Genomic DNA, 17,675 nt, shown 5'->3' with positions numbered 1-17,675 from the left:
TTGTGGATGTAATAATTTTTTCGTTGCAGCAATTATTGGCTCGTTATCTGTAGTCCCGTATCCCCACCCCTTTTTTAAAACCGGCACTGCGGAGCGGGTTTGTATGACTTACAACAGCGAACGTTGCCAAATATTTCAAATATTATTCAGATCTTTATTCTTATAAATATTATTATTATTATATATTATATAATAATATAATATATATTATAATATGTATTATATATATAATATTATTATTTATAAGAATAATTCTTATTATATATTATAATATTATATTTAATATTATATTATAATATTCTTATTATATATTATTCTTATATATAATATATATTTTTATTCCAAAGGTTAGCCCTTGGCGTCTGAATGATCTGATAAGTTCCACAAGGATTTACATAATATATATTTATAAATAATAGACAAGTTCGAATGCGTTGAAATATTTGGCACAAATAAAGACATTATGGACATTAATAAATATTTGGCACAAATAAAGACATTATGGACATTAATGGCATAATGTCCATAATTAATTAATATGCTCTGCGTTGCTACATACGTACAATTACGTTAGATATACTACCTTTCAATCGTATTTCAGCAGAGCCTAATAATGAAAACGAGGATCAGGAAACCAGAATCGAACAGAACAAGGAAACCCATGCTCTCGCTGGAGCAGCGCTTCGAAATCGACGCATTCGTCAAAGCTCGGACAAGGTGACACAGTTTCTCGAGGAGGGTGCCGGTAGAATGAAACGCCGGAACGTACGAAAACCGATGCACCAGGAACTGGACAACCAACTGTACGCGGCGGCTCAGCCAACGAGCGCGCGTACGCCCAGTTCCGCTCATTGGCTCGGCCGTCTCGCGCCAAACGATCTCGCCCCTGATTGGTCACTGTTTTTCGTTGATAACTCGTAAACGAAGCTGCGGATCGCATTTTCGCTAAGGAAAAAGTTGCTTCGAATCACCTCGGGAATCCCTTACTTTCGGATTGCGAGACATTTTTGGGACACCCTGTAGATATGTACAGGTCCAAGTCTGATTATGGTGTTCTTTTTTTACATAGCCGGGCGACCGGATTATGTAACTAACATCATCAACAAGGGATCAACAAGGTGACAAATAGTTTTGTAATAAAAATATACAGGAAAATATCGAAACTTGATGTTGAAGTTCCAATAACTAGCCGAGATTTTCTACGTTCTATTTCATCGAATCCCTTGTTCTCGTTGTTTGAAATTGTTCTAACGATTACAAGCGACAATATATATTTTCAACATTTCTCCGCGTCTACAAAATATTTCTCGAAACTACCGATTTCCGTCAAACGACTGGGAAACGCGTTGGAAATGGCGAGGACGTAGAAATTCGGCGGCCGTGCATTCGACGATTCGCATTGTTGAAGAATGAAAAATCGTGGCACGAGCTTTGGAAAAACCATGTATTATAGAATAATAATAATAATAGATTACATTGTTCGTGGTAATAATGACATAATAAATCAGAATATACCTGACAATAGTAGTAAGAACCTAAAATAACGCGAATACTGAATACATATTATTAACAATAATGAGAGAGGAGGGAGATTTTGGAGGGGGGAGGGGGGATGCGTTGGCAAAAGGAAGGGGCCAAGCCGCTCAGAACTGCGTGTTTCAAGTAAAAAACAAAAAACAAAAAAAAAACAAAAATGGGTAAAGAAAAATTATAGCGACAGTGGATTCGATAAAAACAAATAAGATCATTTAGATATCGAAAGAAATGTAACATCATTCCACCACGACGTTATATCCGTAGCTTGAGCATTCGTTTTGATTCTTTCTATTCCTTTTTTTTTCTTCTTCTAAATTTCGTAAAAGTAATAGGACTAAACACGGCCAACGACGCGCGAGACGCGATTGATTTCAGTCACATCACACAGAAGATCCGCTTCTCGTCGGAAAAATACGCATTTTTTTTTTCATTTTCGGATGCAAAAAATAGATATGTTCTTTTTTTTCCTTTTCTTCGAGTGGAAGGACGCAACGAACGGAGACGGAAATAAAAGCGAAGAGGGGAGGGGGTGCGGGGCGGGCGGACAGAATAAAACAGAAAGAAAGACAATCGTATATTAAGGAATGATAAACAGGCTGCATTTGTTTTGTTTTTAAGACTTATTGCTAAATTGATCACGATGACGAATTGACGAGCCGGCGGGCGTTTAAAGAATCGTGTTCGTTTAAAAAAAGGAAAATCACACGCACATGCGGCGTTCGATTTGGATAAAATGTAAACAACGCCCCTTCTTTCTGGAAAAAATAATAAAATATAGATAATTTACTCGTGTGTGTTCTTATCCGTTGTGCCGGGCATGAAATTCGTAATGCTTCTATACGCGCGCGCGCGTCGCGTTAAAACAAAGAGGAGAAAGAAAGGTGCGCGGCGGAAAATAGTAAAAAGAGAAAAATAGAGGGAGGGGAGAGAGAGAGAGAGAGAGAGCCCGTGTGTTCTCAATTATATGTGTGTGTAAAACACGTGACGCGCGTCCTATTGTCCGCGTTTTTCGCGAGCGCGAAACGCGAGAACGCTGCGCTCTTCTTTAACAATTTGAACCGTTCGGCGACGCGAGATTTGTTTATTGCCAAACGAACAACGACCGCGATTCTTCCCCTTTTTCGTTTTCACGTGGCGCTGGAAAAACGGAAAAGAAACGATTTCGGATCAGGTCGAAGAGGACAAAAAGAGAGAGAGAGAGAGAGAGAGAGAGAGAGAGAGAGAGAGAGAGAGAAACTGTAACAAATAAGAAGAGAAAAAGAAGGAGGATCGAGTAGAATTTCCATTTTTCCAACCGAGAGCCAGCTCGTTTTGGGAATAATTCGTTCAATCCAGCTAAAACTGGCAATTGTTTGGTCGCACTCTGGTCTTGCGGATTGGTCCTTTCCCAACGGCGCCATGTTTATCGATAATTATTCACTAATTTATTCACGAGCTGAGATCTTAAACCTTATTTAACGAAAAAGCACCTCGAATACGCTAAACGAGAATAACAAAAACAAGGAGAGAGAGAGAGAGAAAGAAAGAGAAAAAAAAACAAAAGAAAAAGAGCGGTGTTTCGGAATTAAAAACGGGGACACGACCGAAACGAGTGTCGAGGTTACGATTGGCTAAAGTTTTATGATTGGACAGATCACGCTGACGTTTTCTTGCTTGCTTCGCTTCTTCTTTCTTTTCTTTTTTTTTTGGTTTAGATTTTGCGTGTTTTTTTGTTGTTGCTGTTGTTGTTTCTCTTTAAATGTCGATTTACTTAAACGGCTGTGAACGATCCACGGGAGGGGCGAGTATATTGTGTTTGTTTTTCCATTTTTTCTTTTTTTTCTCTTTTTTCGTTTAAATATCAAAGCATGCAATTCACGAGTCGCGGGAACGCACGCGGCCCGAGAAGACACTGTAACTCTAAACAACGCTAAATAATAAATCGTGGTAGGACGATGTCGTTTCGCGTGGCAGCGATGCTATTTTTCTGGCTCATCCTCATTCTTGCAAAGTTAGAATGCAAAACGGCACGTCGAGTTCTTTTTCATTTTTTCATTTTCTTTACGGAGGCCTCGCGCGGTAATTCGACGCGGCATCGAAACGCCGCGCACCGAAATCATATCTCGAAGCCGGAGTTCTCATTAATTGACCGTCGCGTATTAATTTCTATTATCCTAGGGTCCGGGATCAGTAGACCAATATTGACCAAAAAACGAACTATCTCCGTTTTATAGTTTCAACGAACCATCGAAAGCTTCTTTAGACAAAGCTCGAAATGTTGCGGCGGGACAACACGCGTGATTCGACGAGAGTAAGAGAGATAGATAGAGAGAGAGAGAGAGAGAGAGAGAGAGAGAGAGAGAGAGAGAGAAGAAAATAAACTGGTCAATCAACAAATTCGTTTGTGTAAACGGTTCCCCCGTGACGCCCCACTTTGCAACAGCAGTCACGAAGGTTTGGCAGCCCTGTGTTCCTGTTTTGCGACTAACAAACTATGGCGTACGCGTTTTAGAGCTTAGCAATTATTAAAATACCGAACATACCTGAGCAGAACAAATTATGCTCGTGATAAACTTCCGTAGTAACTTCACACAGATGAAATTGGCAATATTCGCGTGAACAAAGGAATGTCGATTACGCTAGGTTATACAGTCTGTCCCGAAAATGTCTCGCAATCCGGAAATGGGAGGTTCCTGTGATGATTCGAAGCAACTTTTTCCTTTGCGAAAATGTTCTCCGAGGCTTTGTTCACGAGTTATTGACGAAAAAGACACTGGCCAATAAGAGGCGAGCTCGGCTGGCGCGCGGCGGCCCAGCCAACGAGCGCGCGGAGCCCAGTTCCGCTGGTTGGCTCGGCCGTCTCGCGCCAAACGATCTCGCCTCCGATTGGTCACGGTTTTTCGTTGATAACTCGTAAACGAAGCCACGGATCGCATTTTCGCTAAGGAAAAAGTTGCTTCGAATCACCTCGGGAATCCCCTACTTTCGGATTGCGAGACATTTTTGGGACACCCTGAATATACCAAACGAGAGTGGAGATGGTCGCGGCATTATGATTCGAGCTGACGAAGTGTTTAATGAAATGCAAAACGAGGATGCAACGGAGGAACGAACAGGAGGCAGAATGTTCAAATAATATAACGTCTTCTAGGAAGTTTTCTTTTTCTTTTTAGAATTTATCGGAGAAAATTATTTCTATTCGAGTGTTTACGATTCAGGCTATAAGAATCAATTAACAGTAAGAGCAAACGGAGGAAATTAAATGCTACGAGACAGAGTCGAAGGTCCGTTCTCCTTCTCTAAAAAAAAAGCTGTCACAAAGCTCCGAACTTGAACGAAAAGAATTATGTTTAATTTCACAAAGTCGTAAAACAGATCTAATTTAGCATATTATTTGTCGAACGTGTCTTAAAGAACCGACAACAATGTAAGCTTACGTGGCGCCATCTTCGATTAAAAACGACGACATTTAGAACTACTTTCATCTTAATCGAATCGATAAACACAGAGTACAGTAATGTCTCCCTTACTGACGCTCGGATTGTCCACTAAAATGGACAATTCGGGAAGAGGAGATACGATTACACTCGAGCCTTGCGGCTCGTTTTTTTATAATTGTGAACAATTTATAACTATAGAAATAAACCGCAAGTCTCGAATAATCGTGTCTCCTCTTCCCAAATTGTCCATTTTTGTGCGCAATCTGGGCGTCAATTAGAGAGACATTACTGTAGTTCTATAGTTCTATATAAAAAAAAAAAATGCATTGGATGGACAAATTTACTCTCGATACTTCTAAAGTAGATCTAGATAATTTGAGACAATAATAATTATTTAACATTATTCATTCGCGCCGGTGAATAAATTCTATATTCGTAGCAGCGCGAAGAAAATCTGTCCTCTCAGGTATCTTGGGTATTCGGATCAAGTTGATAGCTCTAATTAGAATGCTGCGACAGAATCAAGGGGGTGTATTGGAACGGTCGAAACACGGTTTCCTTTCCGTTAGTTTTAAAAGTCGTATTCGAAGTTATCATTTCACACACGAGATCTTATCACGAGTATGAAAACTAAAGAAGGTAAAAATAGTCATCGCATGACAGCACTGATACACAGATGAAACCTCGAATACGATCTTCAAGAACAGTACAGGGTGTCCCAAAAATGTCTCGCAATCCGAAAGTGGCGGGTTCCTCGGGTGATTCGAAGCAACTTCTTCCTTTACAAAAATTTTCTCCGACGCGCCGTTAACGAGTTATCAACGAAAAACAGTGACCAATGAGAGGCGAGCTCGGCTGGCGCGAGGCGACCGAGCCAATGAGCGGAACTGGGCTTTGCGCGCCGGTTGGCCGGGCCGCCTCGCGTCAGCCGTACTCGATTCTTATTGGTCGCTGTTTTTCGTTGATAACTCGTGAACGGTGCCTCGGAGAACATTTTTGTAAAGGAAAAAGTTGCTTCAAACGATCCGAGGAACCCGCCATTTCCGGATTGCGAGACATTTTTGGGACAGCCGGTGTACCAAAAAATCTAATTCGTATTATAATTCGTAATTGGAATACTGTACGTGCGTCGATTCACGTCACCTGACAGAATTGCTTTGTTTAGGAAAGTAAGTGCGCGGACAACCGACCATTACACAATCTTGAAACAGTTTTTTCACGAGCTATCCTACGGAAACGATTTTCGGTACGTTGCATAACTTACATACGTTACTCGGTTTTTCTCAATTCTGCGCTAATTGGTTTCTCGTCTTTCCCTTAGGTTAAATTCGAAACTGTTATCATTCCGGATGCGTATCTAATCAAATCCAAACTCGATAGGTTGCAATTCGTGTTAGCAATACATCCACAGCGTAGGAACGTTGATAGTGTCCCGTATAGTCTCTCTCGCTTTTTTTTTTTTTAATAGCGCTGTGTATTTGTAGTTTAACATTAGTTCTTTTCACTCGGAGATTAATCGACGTATGCGTTACTGGAAGTAAAAATCAGTTGACGGACTTCGGCAAGTGAACATATGTATGTGTGTATGTGTATGCCACGACCTCGGGTCGCTCGAGTTTGTAAAACTCCTTGTAAGGAAAACAAAATTATCACGGACAACACCTTTTCTTGATTCACACGTAGCGTTTAAAAGCAGCCGTTCTGCTTTAAAATCCGGTTAAATTAAGATCATTCGTTAAAAAACTTCTTCGTGGCTGGTTGATTGGTTGGTTCGTTTGCGGACATCTAGAGAAAATAGATACCGTCACTTTTGTTGTTGTTGTTGGCGTTTCGGTTGTGACCGAGCTTCGAAATGTACGAGCAATTCTCACTATATGGATCCGTCTTCGTGAAGTTATGCGAAGGAAGACGAATGGATTCGTCGGAGAGAGAGAAAAAAAACAAACAAATAAACGGGCGGTTAGCAAAAGCACGTCCTATCGTTTTCTCGGATGTGTTGTGATTCGGAGTCCCCCTCAGGTCAGCATCTGCTTCATCCTGTGACTTCACTTTCTTTTTTTTATTGGTTGACGATCTATCTATTTACATGGGAGTCATTGTTGTGTAGCTGTGAGAGCCAGTACATCATACCAGCTGTATGCTAGGCTATCACGAGAGCACAGGACTAATCTCGGTCGCGTCCTTGCAGTCTTGAATAGATATCTGAGCTAATTCGTGCACTACCTCCTCCTGAGTAGCTGTCTCGGATTTCTTTAATATCGTGTATCCTTGTTGCACCTCCTCGTTCTCGCCGTTCGACTTAGCGTTATTACTCTTCGCCTGTCCGTTCGTTCTTCGTTTGCCGGACGTCTCCTCGCTCGACATCCCCGGGTGAATTTTGAACACGCTCTTGATAATGCTGTTGACCGTGGTCTGAGAACGTTTCGGACTATCGTTCTTCTGGTCGGAAACAAACCTAATGCGAATTGTTCTATTGCTCTCTGTATTTTCTTTATGCTTGTTGCCCTTCGTGACGTTGGCTTTTGACTTTGAATATTTCTGTTCCGGTACGTTCTGACCATTTGGAACGTCCACATTCTTAGCCTTCTGCAGCTTTTCCTCCGACGGAGCCACGTTCTCGGAAGAGTTCGGAGCATCTCGTCCGACGGTCGCCGAAACTGGATCTACAGCGTGAGTATTATCATGTGGTTTTCTGGATGGCTCGAACCCCTCGGAGTTTTCGGTATCGTTACACTTCTTCACGTCTTCGTCCAGATCCGTCACTTGTACGTTCTTCGGCTCCTCGATCGAACTTCTTTCTGTAGGTACTTTATTGTTATCGGTAAGTGTATGGTTAACCGTGTTGTCTTGTCTATCGCTTAATGGTAATTCCCTTTGTAACACCTTGACGGGACTTTTCGGCTTTGTGCTATTGTCGGAAGCATCTTTGTTTTGACAATTTGTACAGGAAGGTTGCTTGGAATGAGTGGGAGAATTCACTTGTCTTTTGCTGACGTTGTTCTTTTGAGCTATGCCCATGTGCGGTCTGCCTAATCTCACAACGTTGATCGACGAGGTGGTGTGAAGATTGAACGACGTCGGTGGTTCGTATTGAGGCATTAATTGAGCTCGATTTAAATGTATCTGTTGCTGTTGCTGCTGCGGTTGCATTCTGTTATGTAGATCAAATTGCATTGTGTTGTCCATTCGTTGCTGGTAATTGATGTACGGTTGAAAAGGTGTTCCTAAATTTGTGTTCATATTTGGATTCATATTCGCGTTTGCGGTCGGACCGTACGAGTTCACATACTGCGGCACCATTTGTCTTGGCAACTGTTGAAACTGATACTGCGGGCCCGGATACGCCGGACAGTTCTGTTGGGGAATATTCTGTACTATGTTCTCTCTACCGCGTTCTCTATAGTTATAACGATCCTGCGCAATCCGCGGAACATTACCGTGATATTGCTGTGGCACTATTTGTCCAGACTGGTACATTTGGTAATGCATACTCTCGTTACTCATTGCCCTACCATATGCGACGCCTGTGTGATACTGAGGAGGTTGTGACGTGCACTCTTGCTGCTGATGGTCTTGATATTCAGGATACAGGCGAACCATAGGCTGCGTATCGATCCAGGTCTCCTGTTGAGGAGGAGGCTGTTCTAGATCTTGCCTAGCTTGTACCGCGTTCCAAACTTCTTTCAATTCACCGGTAATATCTCGGTCCTTTAATATCGTGTATTGTCGTGTGAAAACTACTCCTGTGTTCACTGTTTCCACAAAGTCTAGCAAAAGCTCAATTAAACTGGAACGCTTCTGCAGCAAAAATAGAGCCACGCTAGAATAGAGATAATTCCCGAGATAATCGTAAGTCTATTCGCGAAGGTACCTTTGGATCTGGAGCATTTTTCCCATTGATTCGAAGCACCTCTGGATTGGCCATTACCGCGAATACAAGGGCTTCCGCTTTTGTACGAGGTGGTCTGACTCTCATCCCTCCGTAAAGCGGCACAGGCTGAGAAGGCTTCAAAGGCATTGCAATTTTCTCCCAAGATAAAACATTTACATAACATGGGACTGCAGTACCCTAAAATAAAACGCAACGATACAACTTAGAGAAGCATGTCGAAATTTCAAGCCTGTACGATCTTCGTACGACAGACGCTCTGACGGACTTGTGCACCAACACAGATTTTTCATCTTTTTATAACCTGTACGATATAAATATACCTGTATAAAGTCTTGTATACACATATGAGGTTGAGGTGGATTTTTAAATAGACGAGCGCCGTTGCGCTTCATTCTTGTGGTACCACCTTCAGTCATTTTGCAACTGAAAACAAGTATTTACATGAATTATACGTATAAATGCGACGAGACGGACGAACACTGACATTTCTCACAGATGCATCGAGTCCCAGGTACCACAACACGATTACTGATTAAAAACAACATTTAACGTTAGCACCTTTGTCACACGAAAAGATCACGCGTTATTTTGAATTTATTCAGTTACGATATCGCGCACGATAAATACTCGCGTTGCGGAAAAAGAATAAAAAAACAACTCCAAACCGCAACGTTCACAGATTTTATTTGTGTGAACGAGGAGCAAATTTGTCAAAATATCGGCGGATAATTCGCGTTACGGCATTACCACGCCGTGATTAAAGAACAGCAGGGGTGGCTGAAAATTCGTAACAACAAATGTGGCGGAGCGAATGCGTCAAATTGCATGCTGGTGTACGTACATATATTAACGCGTTGCCAAGTTTTTTAAATGAAAAGAAAAAAGAGAAAATTCACGGAGCAGATGATTCTGATTGCTAATTCGACAGCGGCGGTCGGGCTCGATTGTGAGATAATCCGCGCGAGATCTCAGGATCCATCGGAGCCCTCTCCCTGGCCTATCAACGTAGATTGTCAATATAACCTCAAAATACTTCGAGTTTACGCACGAAATTTTCGGGGCGATCTAAACGAAAGGATTGTACGCGTGACGAAATACGTGACCCGTACACCGTGTAATCTTCAATTACGTAAACTCACCCCGCGGAGCTGTTTCACAAGTAAAAAAACACTCAAACAACCAGGGACACGACACGATACATTATCGGACAGTTTCTGTGGAAAAGATCCATCGCTCCTTTTGTTTATTATTTTTCTGGAGTCTGCGCGATTAAAATGATCATAGGCGCTGTGTCGCTTTACGCGTACGGCACTGGTACTAAAACCGTCGAACATGGCCGAAACCGGAAGTCGTACTTTGCGCACTACTGTGAACCGGTCGGCGAAGTCACTAGATTCAATCGCGGCCCTCTTTTACGGTTAAACATTCGTTTCGGTTCTCGTTATAAGTGAATATATAATAATAAATAATATAATATCTTGTACCGGCGACGTTGAGATCTTGCAAGAAACAGTTTCATTCAACTGCAGAATTAAAGTCGGCGGGATGTTTCTTCCAGCACATTTGTTACAGAATGTTTGATTAGTTTGTTTTGTTCTCGCAGAAGGTATAATTCAATTATAAGTCGCGCGTCGCGTACATATCTTAATATCTGCCGTAATGGATCAGTGACGAATATACGCCGCGTATAAATTGCCGTGCATTTCGCAACGCGTTCTCTTCTTTTTTTCCTATTACGGATCGGATTACCACAATACGTATTCCGCGATGTAACGTGTTTATTATTTTTGCCGGTTTTTCGCGTCGAATGATTCTCGCCAACGTTTACCGTCCTCGTCCTATTTTACCGTTCCCCGATAACACACATCGAGCGCCGTTTCGGTAAGTAGAAAAACGCGTGTGTGTATCATTACGCAGATTATATTTTCGCCGATATTTATTGTATTATATCGCATTTCGCAGTTTGATACACTTCTTTCGGCCGGCAGTGAAATCCGGTATTTTTGCGGCACGATTTACCGCTGCGCGAATGAAATAAAAGTGGCGCGAAACCTTGGCTCGTGTCATTTATAATAATGATCGTTTTCTTTTTTTTTTTGTAACGGTATTTTAACGGACAAATCGTTCCATTTGCGACTTGTTGAATTTAGGTTATTTACATCATCTCTTTGTTTACATAGCCGTTACGATTAAACAGTTGGTAAAATGATATTTTATTCTTCGATTATTCAACGGTTAGGTACAAGCTGGGACAAAAGTTATTTCCTATTCGATTTCCAATCGTTCTCGCACCTTTTTTCTGTTCAGAACATTCTTTTCAGAATATTTTCGGTGCAAACATGAAAACACTGCGATCATTTCGGAAAACATTTCATTAATTGTTTAATTCTTTCAGACAAAATTTCTACGAGATCGTTCCATTCCATGTCGTTGGACCAATTTTAGAATGCAGATTTTATGCACTCGTGACGACGAGTAGGCGAAATTTAAAACAATAGTGAGCTTAAAAAGGATTCTGTTTCGACTTCTATTACTTACAGGTTATGAAAACAATATTTAATTCGCATAATTTTCTTAATGCTTGTAGGTCAGTGGTTTAATGGATAGTAGGCGAAATTGAAAACAACAGTAAGCTCAAAAAGGATTCTGTTTCGGTTTCTATTACTTACAGGTTATGAAAACAATTTTTAATTCGCATAATTTTGTCAATGCTTGTAGGTCAGTGGTTTAATGGATACTTTTCAGTAACCAAGCGAATATTATTATTATTATAAAGGAGCAATGTCAGTATTGCGAGCACCGTTTAAACATCAAGAAAATAATTATTGCTCATCCGGTGAACTATTCGCAATTTTTCACGAAGACAAACAGCAACCAGTACAATGTAATTATATATCGCTGGAAAAAATAGGCCCAACGGAGTTTACCAACCCCCTTTCCGCGAGGTTATTACGACCCCGGCGAGGCTCGAAAAGAAGAAGGATAGAAATTTGCTAAAAGTGTCTCGGCCAAATGACGAGACTAAAAGGCTTCTCAGTCGTAATTGCCAGCAGTTGGTGTCCCGCGAAGCCTATAATTTATTACGGAAGCTCGTGAAGTTTTCCTCCGCGTCCGTGCCCCTGGCCCCCGCCCCCCTCGCCCGCCGCCTCTTCTTATTACTAGCAAATTTATTTATGGCTCGATTATCGCGGGGCGAACACAGTGAGAAACACGCGGCGTCGATTCCGTGGTCCCATGAGGCGCGGGCCCCGGCAGAAAAAAATCCGGTACCAGGTCGGGCCGGGAACACGCTGGAACACGCTGTAGAACGCGAGCGGCATGGAAGACTGTAGTTAGCGACTATTAATATCATCGATCGGGATCGATAGTTGCCTTCGAGGCGTCATAATGATACGGTGGGATCGGGACCGGGGCCTCATCCCGATGCTCTTCCGATATGCCACGTACACACGTTGGTTACATGACGTGCACGAGTGGCGCCACTAACAATCCCCCAAGATTCTCCCCGGGGAACAAACCAACGATAAACTTATTCCATAATGTTTAATTGTTATTCCTCGGGTTGCTCCGCCAGTTTCGGGGCGCATCGATTCCGGGTGACTGCGCGTGCATCGCTGCCAATTAACGCGGTGCCTGTCCGACAACAATGCACTTCGGGTAACCGACGGGGGCTTCGATGGTGGAGTTCACTTACCAGACCCCATCAACTGCTCTTACCACCACCTACGGTTCTCATAATACGAGCCAACGTTCGTAAACAACTGCGCTAGGTCAAACAGTGCCGAAACAGAACATTCGGTTGCTTATGAAAAGTCAGCCTATTTGTGTGTGTGTTAGTGATCGTTGAACGTAGAGAGGACGCTGAAACCGTAGTTCCGATGGCAGCATCGAGGAGGTATCCCAGCCTAGAATCTTCTTCATTTTCTGAATGTACATACATACATACATGTTTCAGGAAATATTTTCACCGAAGGATCTTGCGATGATTCGAGAAATTGAGGAATACGCAGCTGTTCGTTAGCAATAGAATATACGTGGTGCATGAAAATGGATTAAAATGCACCCTAATGCGCGCGGATCGAGAGGAGAAAGAGAGGAAAGAATTCAGGGCCTCTTTTTTGAACACGAAGAAGGTTCTCTCTACGGTCCTGGCAGATTAGCCGCGGTATAATTTTTGTCCAGACGATACAAAATAATCTTTGAACGCGTTTCTTGATCGAAATTATGTTTCTTGAACTGATTGCCATGATATCTCAAGATATACTTGACTGATTTTATTCACATTTGGCGTGTACCGTCAGCACATGTGCTCGAATACATATGTAAAGTTAAAATTATTAAAATGGACAATTCGGGGGGAGGAAATACGATTATAGTTGCCTTATAGTATACCGATTGTTAACTATAAAAATAAGACGTAAATTAATAAACTACTAAATAAGTATCAACAATAATTATCGAATAATTATTAAATCAATAAATTGCCCAATTCTGCTTACAAGCTGATGGACAATTGGTAAGAATTTACTGTACTCTTTTTATAATCTTTTTCAAATATAATTCTCCCTAATTGACGCTCAAGTAGGACCCAAAAAATGTACAATTTTGCAAAAGTAGACACGATCATTCGAACCTCACCCATCGCCAGCACCTACAAAAATCTCATAATCGCGGCTGCTCTTCCCGAACAAGCGCATTTTCGTTTCCAAGCGGACCGTCAATTAGGGAGAAATTCCTGTAGAACGTCTAATGACGTAAGAGGGAAGAAAGAAACGCAAAGGACGCCACCTGCAGCAGGCTCCCGTCATCTCTTAGGATAGACGGCCGTTGCACGGTATATCTCGACTCTATCTTCGGTTTTAATTACGGTGTTCGCGCCTGCTAAACAATTATCTTCGAACGTCGGCGTGGCTGGGTCGGTTCGGTGCGCTCGCGCGCGCGCGCTCGCGCCAGGCCCAGCTCGCTCGCCCTCTCCTTTTTATTTCAACGACGTGCAGGCCCCGTCGTGTGTATCGGTCGGCGAGGCAGACCGTCCTCTTCTCTCTCCGGCCGGCCGAGGGCCGCGTCTCGTGCAATTTTCATCGAGTGGGTGGATACCCATTATTTCGCATTACAGGCTCCTTACGGGGCACCGATCGGGGCCCGGCCCCGAATCGCGGCCTATCGCGCGACTTCGCGTTACATTCGCGCGCCGTCTTCCGCCTGTTGAAACGCTCTCTCGTCGCGGCCCGCCGCTCCAATCATCCGCGCGACGGAGAGGAAAGCCGCGGCGGATTTCAGCGGCGATCCGTTAAAAAACTCCGCCCGTGGACTGTAATTTTTCAGGCTCGTTTTTCCATGGAAACCGAGTCGTTAAAATATCGTTCGGCGCGATGTTCCGTCGATATTCCGGCAAAAATCGTGAAAACGTGTATCGTTGAATAATCGAACGGCGATTTCGGATAAATAATTGAGATCCCCGCGCGTCTCGCGACGCGTTCGCGAATTTAATTGCACTCTTGGTGAGAAAAAACACTTTGAGCGAACAAATTTGAATTATAAAATGTTTATATAATATGATTGATACGAAAGGAGATTTTTATCTGAAATTATTTGATACAGAACTAATTGATTTTCTTTTTCAGGTGTAACTCGGTCGTTGAAAAGAATGTTAACAGAATTTCCATGAATAAATTGTTGAGGAACATGGTCACAAAATTTGGCAAATGAAATTATAAATGATCCTAAGCATTCTTGGATATAGTTTTATCAAGAAGGTCAGATTTTTATATTTATTATATTATTATCATTTTTATTATTAATTAATGTATTATATATATTAAATATATTAGATATTATTATTACATATATTAAATACATTGATATTATTATTATATATATTAAATGTATTGATATTATTATATGTATATATTAAATATATAAGATATTATTATTATATATATTAAATGCATTGATATTATTATATGTATATATTAAATATATTAGATATTATTATTATTATATACATCAAATATATTAGATATTATTATTATTATATGCATTCAATTATTATTAGCTATTATTATTATCAATATTACTATATTTATCATCATCATCATTTATATTTATTTTAGTCTACATATCGTTTATGTATCTGTACAGCTTATTATGTCTGTATAGCATTTATATATGTATTATTATTATTATCATTTATATTTATTTTAGTCTACATAACGTTTATGCACGCGCACGTATCGCCAGCGATTGAATGAAACGAAAAATCATCCGACTCGGTAGAAGAGACGACATTGTCGAAGAAATGATCGCAGGCAACCTAAACTCCGCGTGGGCGCGGAAATATTGTCCGCAGAGATTTCAGTGTCAATGAAATCGCGTCGGTGAAGCCCGATCGTCGACGTCGAAATGATCGCCGGCGAGGCAACGGTGATCGTTCTCTATTCGAAAAGAACCCGTGGATTTTGTTTAAACAGTGCTCGTCAGAGGCTCATCTCATCGTTTCGGACGCGATCCGCGCAAGATCGAAGGAGAAGCGAGTTAGAAAACGAGCGTGAGCGAAAGCAAGAGGAAAAAAAGCTGCTGGAGGGAGGCGAAACCCCAATCTAGCCAGGTGCGCCGGTCGAGCACGGCTCCCTCGGCCGTTCAAATGAACCGTGGGACTCCTTATGGAAATTAATTAACATATCGATCGGCACCGGCTCGCGGCGCGAGCAGCGTGGATAAACAAAACCCGGGAGAAAAGCGAAAACCGGAATAGAAAACGCGCGGGTCGCGTGAAAATGGATGGTCGACGTAATTAAGGGATGAAATTAGAAATCGGTGCGAATTTAGCTGGGCGGCTTCGAACGAACCGTGAGCGATTTGAGAAATAACAGCGAAATATTATATATATGTATTATAATATAATATTAAATATTATATAATAATAATATAAATATATAATAATATTATATAATATTAAATTATAATATAATATTATATATATATTTTAACTGTAAATCTAAAATAACTTTTTTATGGCTTACTAGTATTCTCTCTTATTTTATATAACAAAGTTAATACTATAGCATAGTTAATGCTATATAGTATAGTAGTAACTTAGTATTAACTTAGTATTAACTAATTACAGTATTAACATAAAATACTATATAATATAGTATTAATAATATTATACTATATAGTATAGTTAATACTATGTATAGTATAGTTAATGCAATATGGTATGGTTAATACTATATGGTACAGTTAATACTACAGTTAATACTATAGTTAACACTATATAGTATAGTTAATGCAATATGGTATGGTTAATACTATATAGTACAGTTAATACCACAGTTGATACTATATAGTATAGTTAATGCTATAATTAACTATATAATATAGTTAATACTATAGTCAATACTACAGTTAATACTATATAGTATATATATAGTTAGTATTACACTGATATAGTTAATACTATAGTTAATACCACACAGTATAGTAAACTACAGTATAGCTAATACTACAAGACAGTTAAACACAGTCTACCGTTTCCGAAGCGGCATAAATCGGCTATACCGATAAAACGAAAACTCGGTCGCTGAAAATTGGCACAACATTATATTGAACTTGATCCCATTCCTATGCGACAAGCGTCGGCGTTGTGTGCGACGGTGTTATGTAACGCGATCTTTATAATCGCCGTATGAAATCAACGAAACGAAACGAAACGAAACGAGCATCGACGCGGCGCGCCGCCGACGTTGTGTTTCCGCGACACGGGCCGCGCCGATTCCCGTAAAAGTCGAGCCAGTCATTGGTAATTAATTCACACCTACGAACGGTGCAAGGTAAATCTCTTCGTGCATCGGTGGACGGTGAACCGCGAACGGAGACCGCGGCTACAAGTTCGTCCGACGACGACGACGGATCGAACGGCCCCGGCGGCCAGCGTTTAAATAAACAAAACGCGCCGGGGTACATTGTTGCTCGAACGTTTTCAAAGTTTATTTGTAACGCTTTTATTTGTAACGTTTTTATTGAAAAACGGAATTCTTTCGGTACAGTCTGATATCGAACTCTTTGTCCATGGAATCTTCACATTCGATGCATCAGCTTGAAAATTATTATTATTATTATTATATTATTATTATTATTATAGAATTATATTATTATTATTACTATAGAATTATATAATTATTCTATTATTATTATTATTATTATTATTATTATTATTATTATTATTATTATTATTATTATTTAATTATATAATTATATTATTATTATTATTATTCGCTCGTCGATATTATCGCCATTGCCACGAAGGCGATCGCTTCTTTCCTCCACGAACACCGCGCAATCATTAACGAAACGAAACAAATGCGAGCGGATAAATACTTTTGAACGTCAATGTACATACACAGGGTGTCTTAGAGTAACTCTGTTACAAAAAATTATGTTTATTAATTTTTATTAATTATAATAATAATAATATAATATTTATTTATATTATTATTTTATAATAATAATATTTATTAATTATAAAGTTATATTATATACATAATTTTACATAACATTGTATATAAAACAATTTATAACAAACATTTTCTCGCTGCGAGAACGCGACTCGTCTCTCGATTCATAGAAACGAAGGCCTAGAAGAACATCCTCCCCCCCGCCCCAAAAAAAGAAAACTCGTCCCTCGAGTGTCCGGCGCTCCGAGATCGCAACGATCCGACTGGATCGAAGAGATCTAGCATCGAAGATATATAATTCGACCGTCCCCGGAGTCTCGTCGGAGAGCGCACTAAAATCGAGCCGCGCGCTCGAGCCGAGGCACGCCAATC

General features: G+C 40.7%; 1 protein-coding gene and 1 long non-coding RNA gene across 6 annotated transcripts; one reads left to right on the top strand and one right to left on the bottom strand.

Moving 5' to 3' along the window:
* Window positions 1-1,430: 1,430 nt before the first annotated feature.
* On the bottom strand, window positions 1,431-10,123 carry LOC117221197 (uncharacterized). Of its 4 annotated transcripts, XM_076526955.1 has the most exons (5): window positions 9,987-10,090; window positions 9,332-9,375; window positions 9,168-9,270; window positions 8,827-9,024; window positions 1,431-8,753 (listed from the first exon to the last, which is right to left on the bottom strand). In XM_076526955.1, the coding sequence occupies exons 3-5, from the start codon at window positions 9,261-9,263 to the stop codon at window positions 7,104-7,106; spliced, it is 1,944 nt and encodes a 647-aa protein (XP_076383070.1). In that variant the 5' UTR covers window positions 9,264-9,270; window positions 9,332-9,375; window positions 9,987-10,090; the 3' UTR covers window positions 1,431-7,103. The 4 variants fall into 4 exon arrangements, with proteins under 4 accessions (XP_076383070.1, XP_033327838.2, XP_076383071.1 ...); XM_033471947.2 differs by lacking the exon at window positions 9,332-9,375 and having other exon boundaries at window positions 9,987-10,123; XM_076526956.1 differs by lacking the exons at window positions 9,332-9,375; window positions 9,987-10,090 and adding an exon at window positions 9,689-9,778.
* A 43-nt stretch (window positions 10,124-10,166) lies between these two features.
* On the top strand, window positions 10,167-15,927 carry LOC117221198 (uncharacterized). 2 transcript variants are annotated; one of them, XR_013034963.1, is made up of 3 exons: window positions 10,167-12,742; window positions 12,803-14,603; window positions 15,052-15,927. It is a non-coding gene; the product is annotated as an uncharacterized LOC117221198 (long non-coding RNA). The 2 variants fall into 2 exon arrangements; XR_013034964.1 differs by having other exon boundaries at window positions 10,167-13,012; window positions 14,472-14,603; window positions 15,052-15,909.
* Window positions 15,928-17,675: the final 1,748 nt, after the last annotated feature.

This window comes from Megalopta genalis, chromosome 16 (genome assembly GCF_051020955.1).
Source record: "Megalopta genalis isolate 19385.01 chromosome 16, iyMegGena1_principal, whole genome shotgun sequence".
NCBI lineage: Eukaryota > Metazoa > Arthropoda > Insecta > Hymenoptera > Halictidae > Megalopta > Megalopta genalis.
The sequence above is the reverse complement of the archived record's forward strand: the minus strand, read 5'-3'. Positions and strand labels throughout refer to the sequence as shown.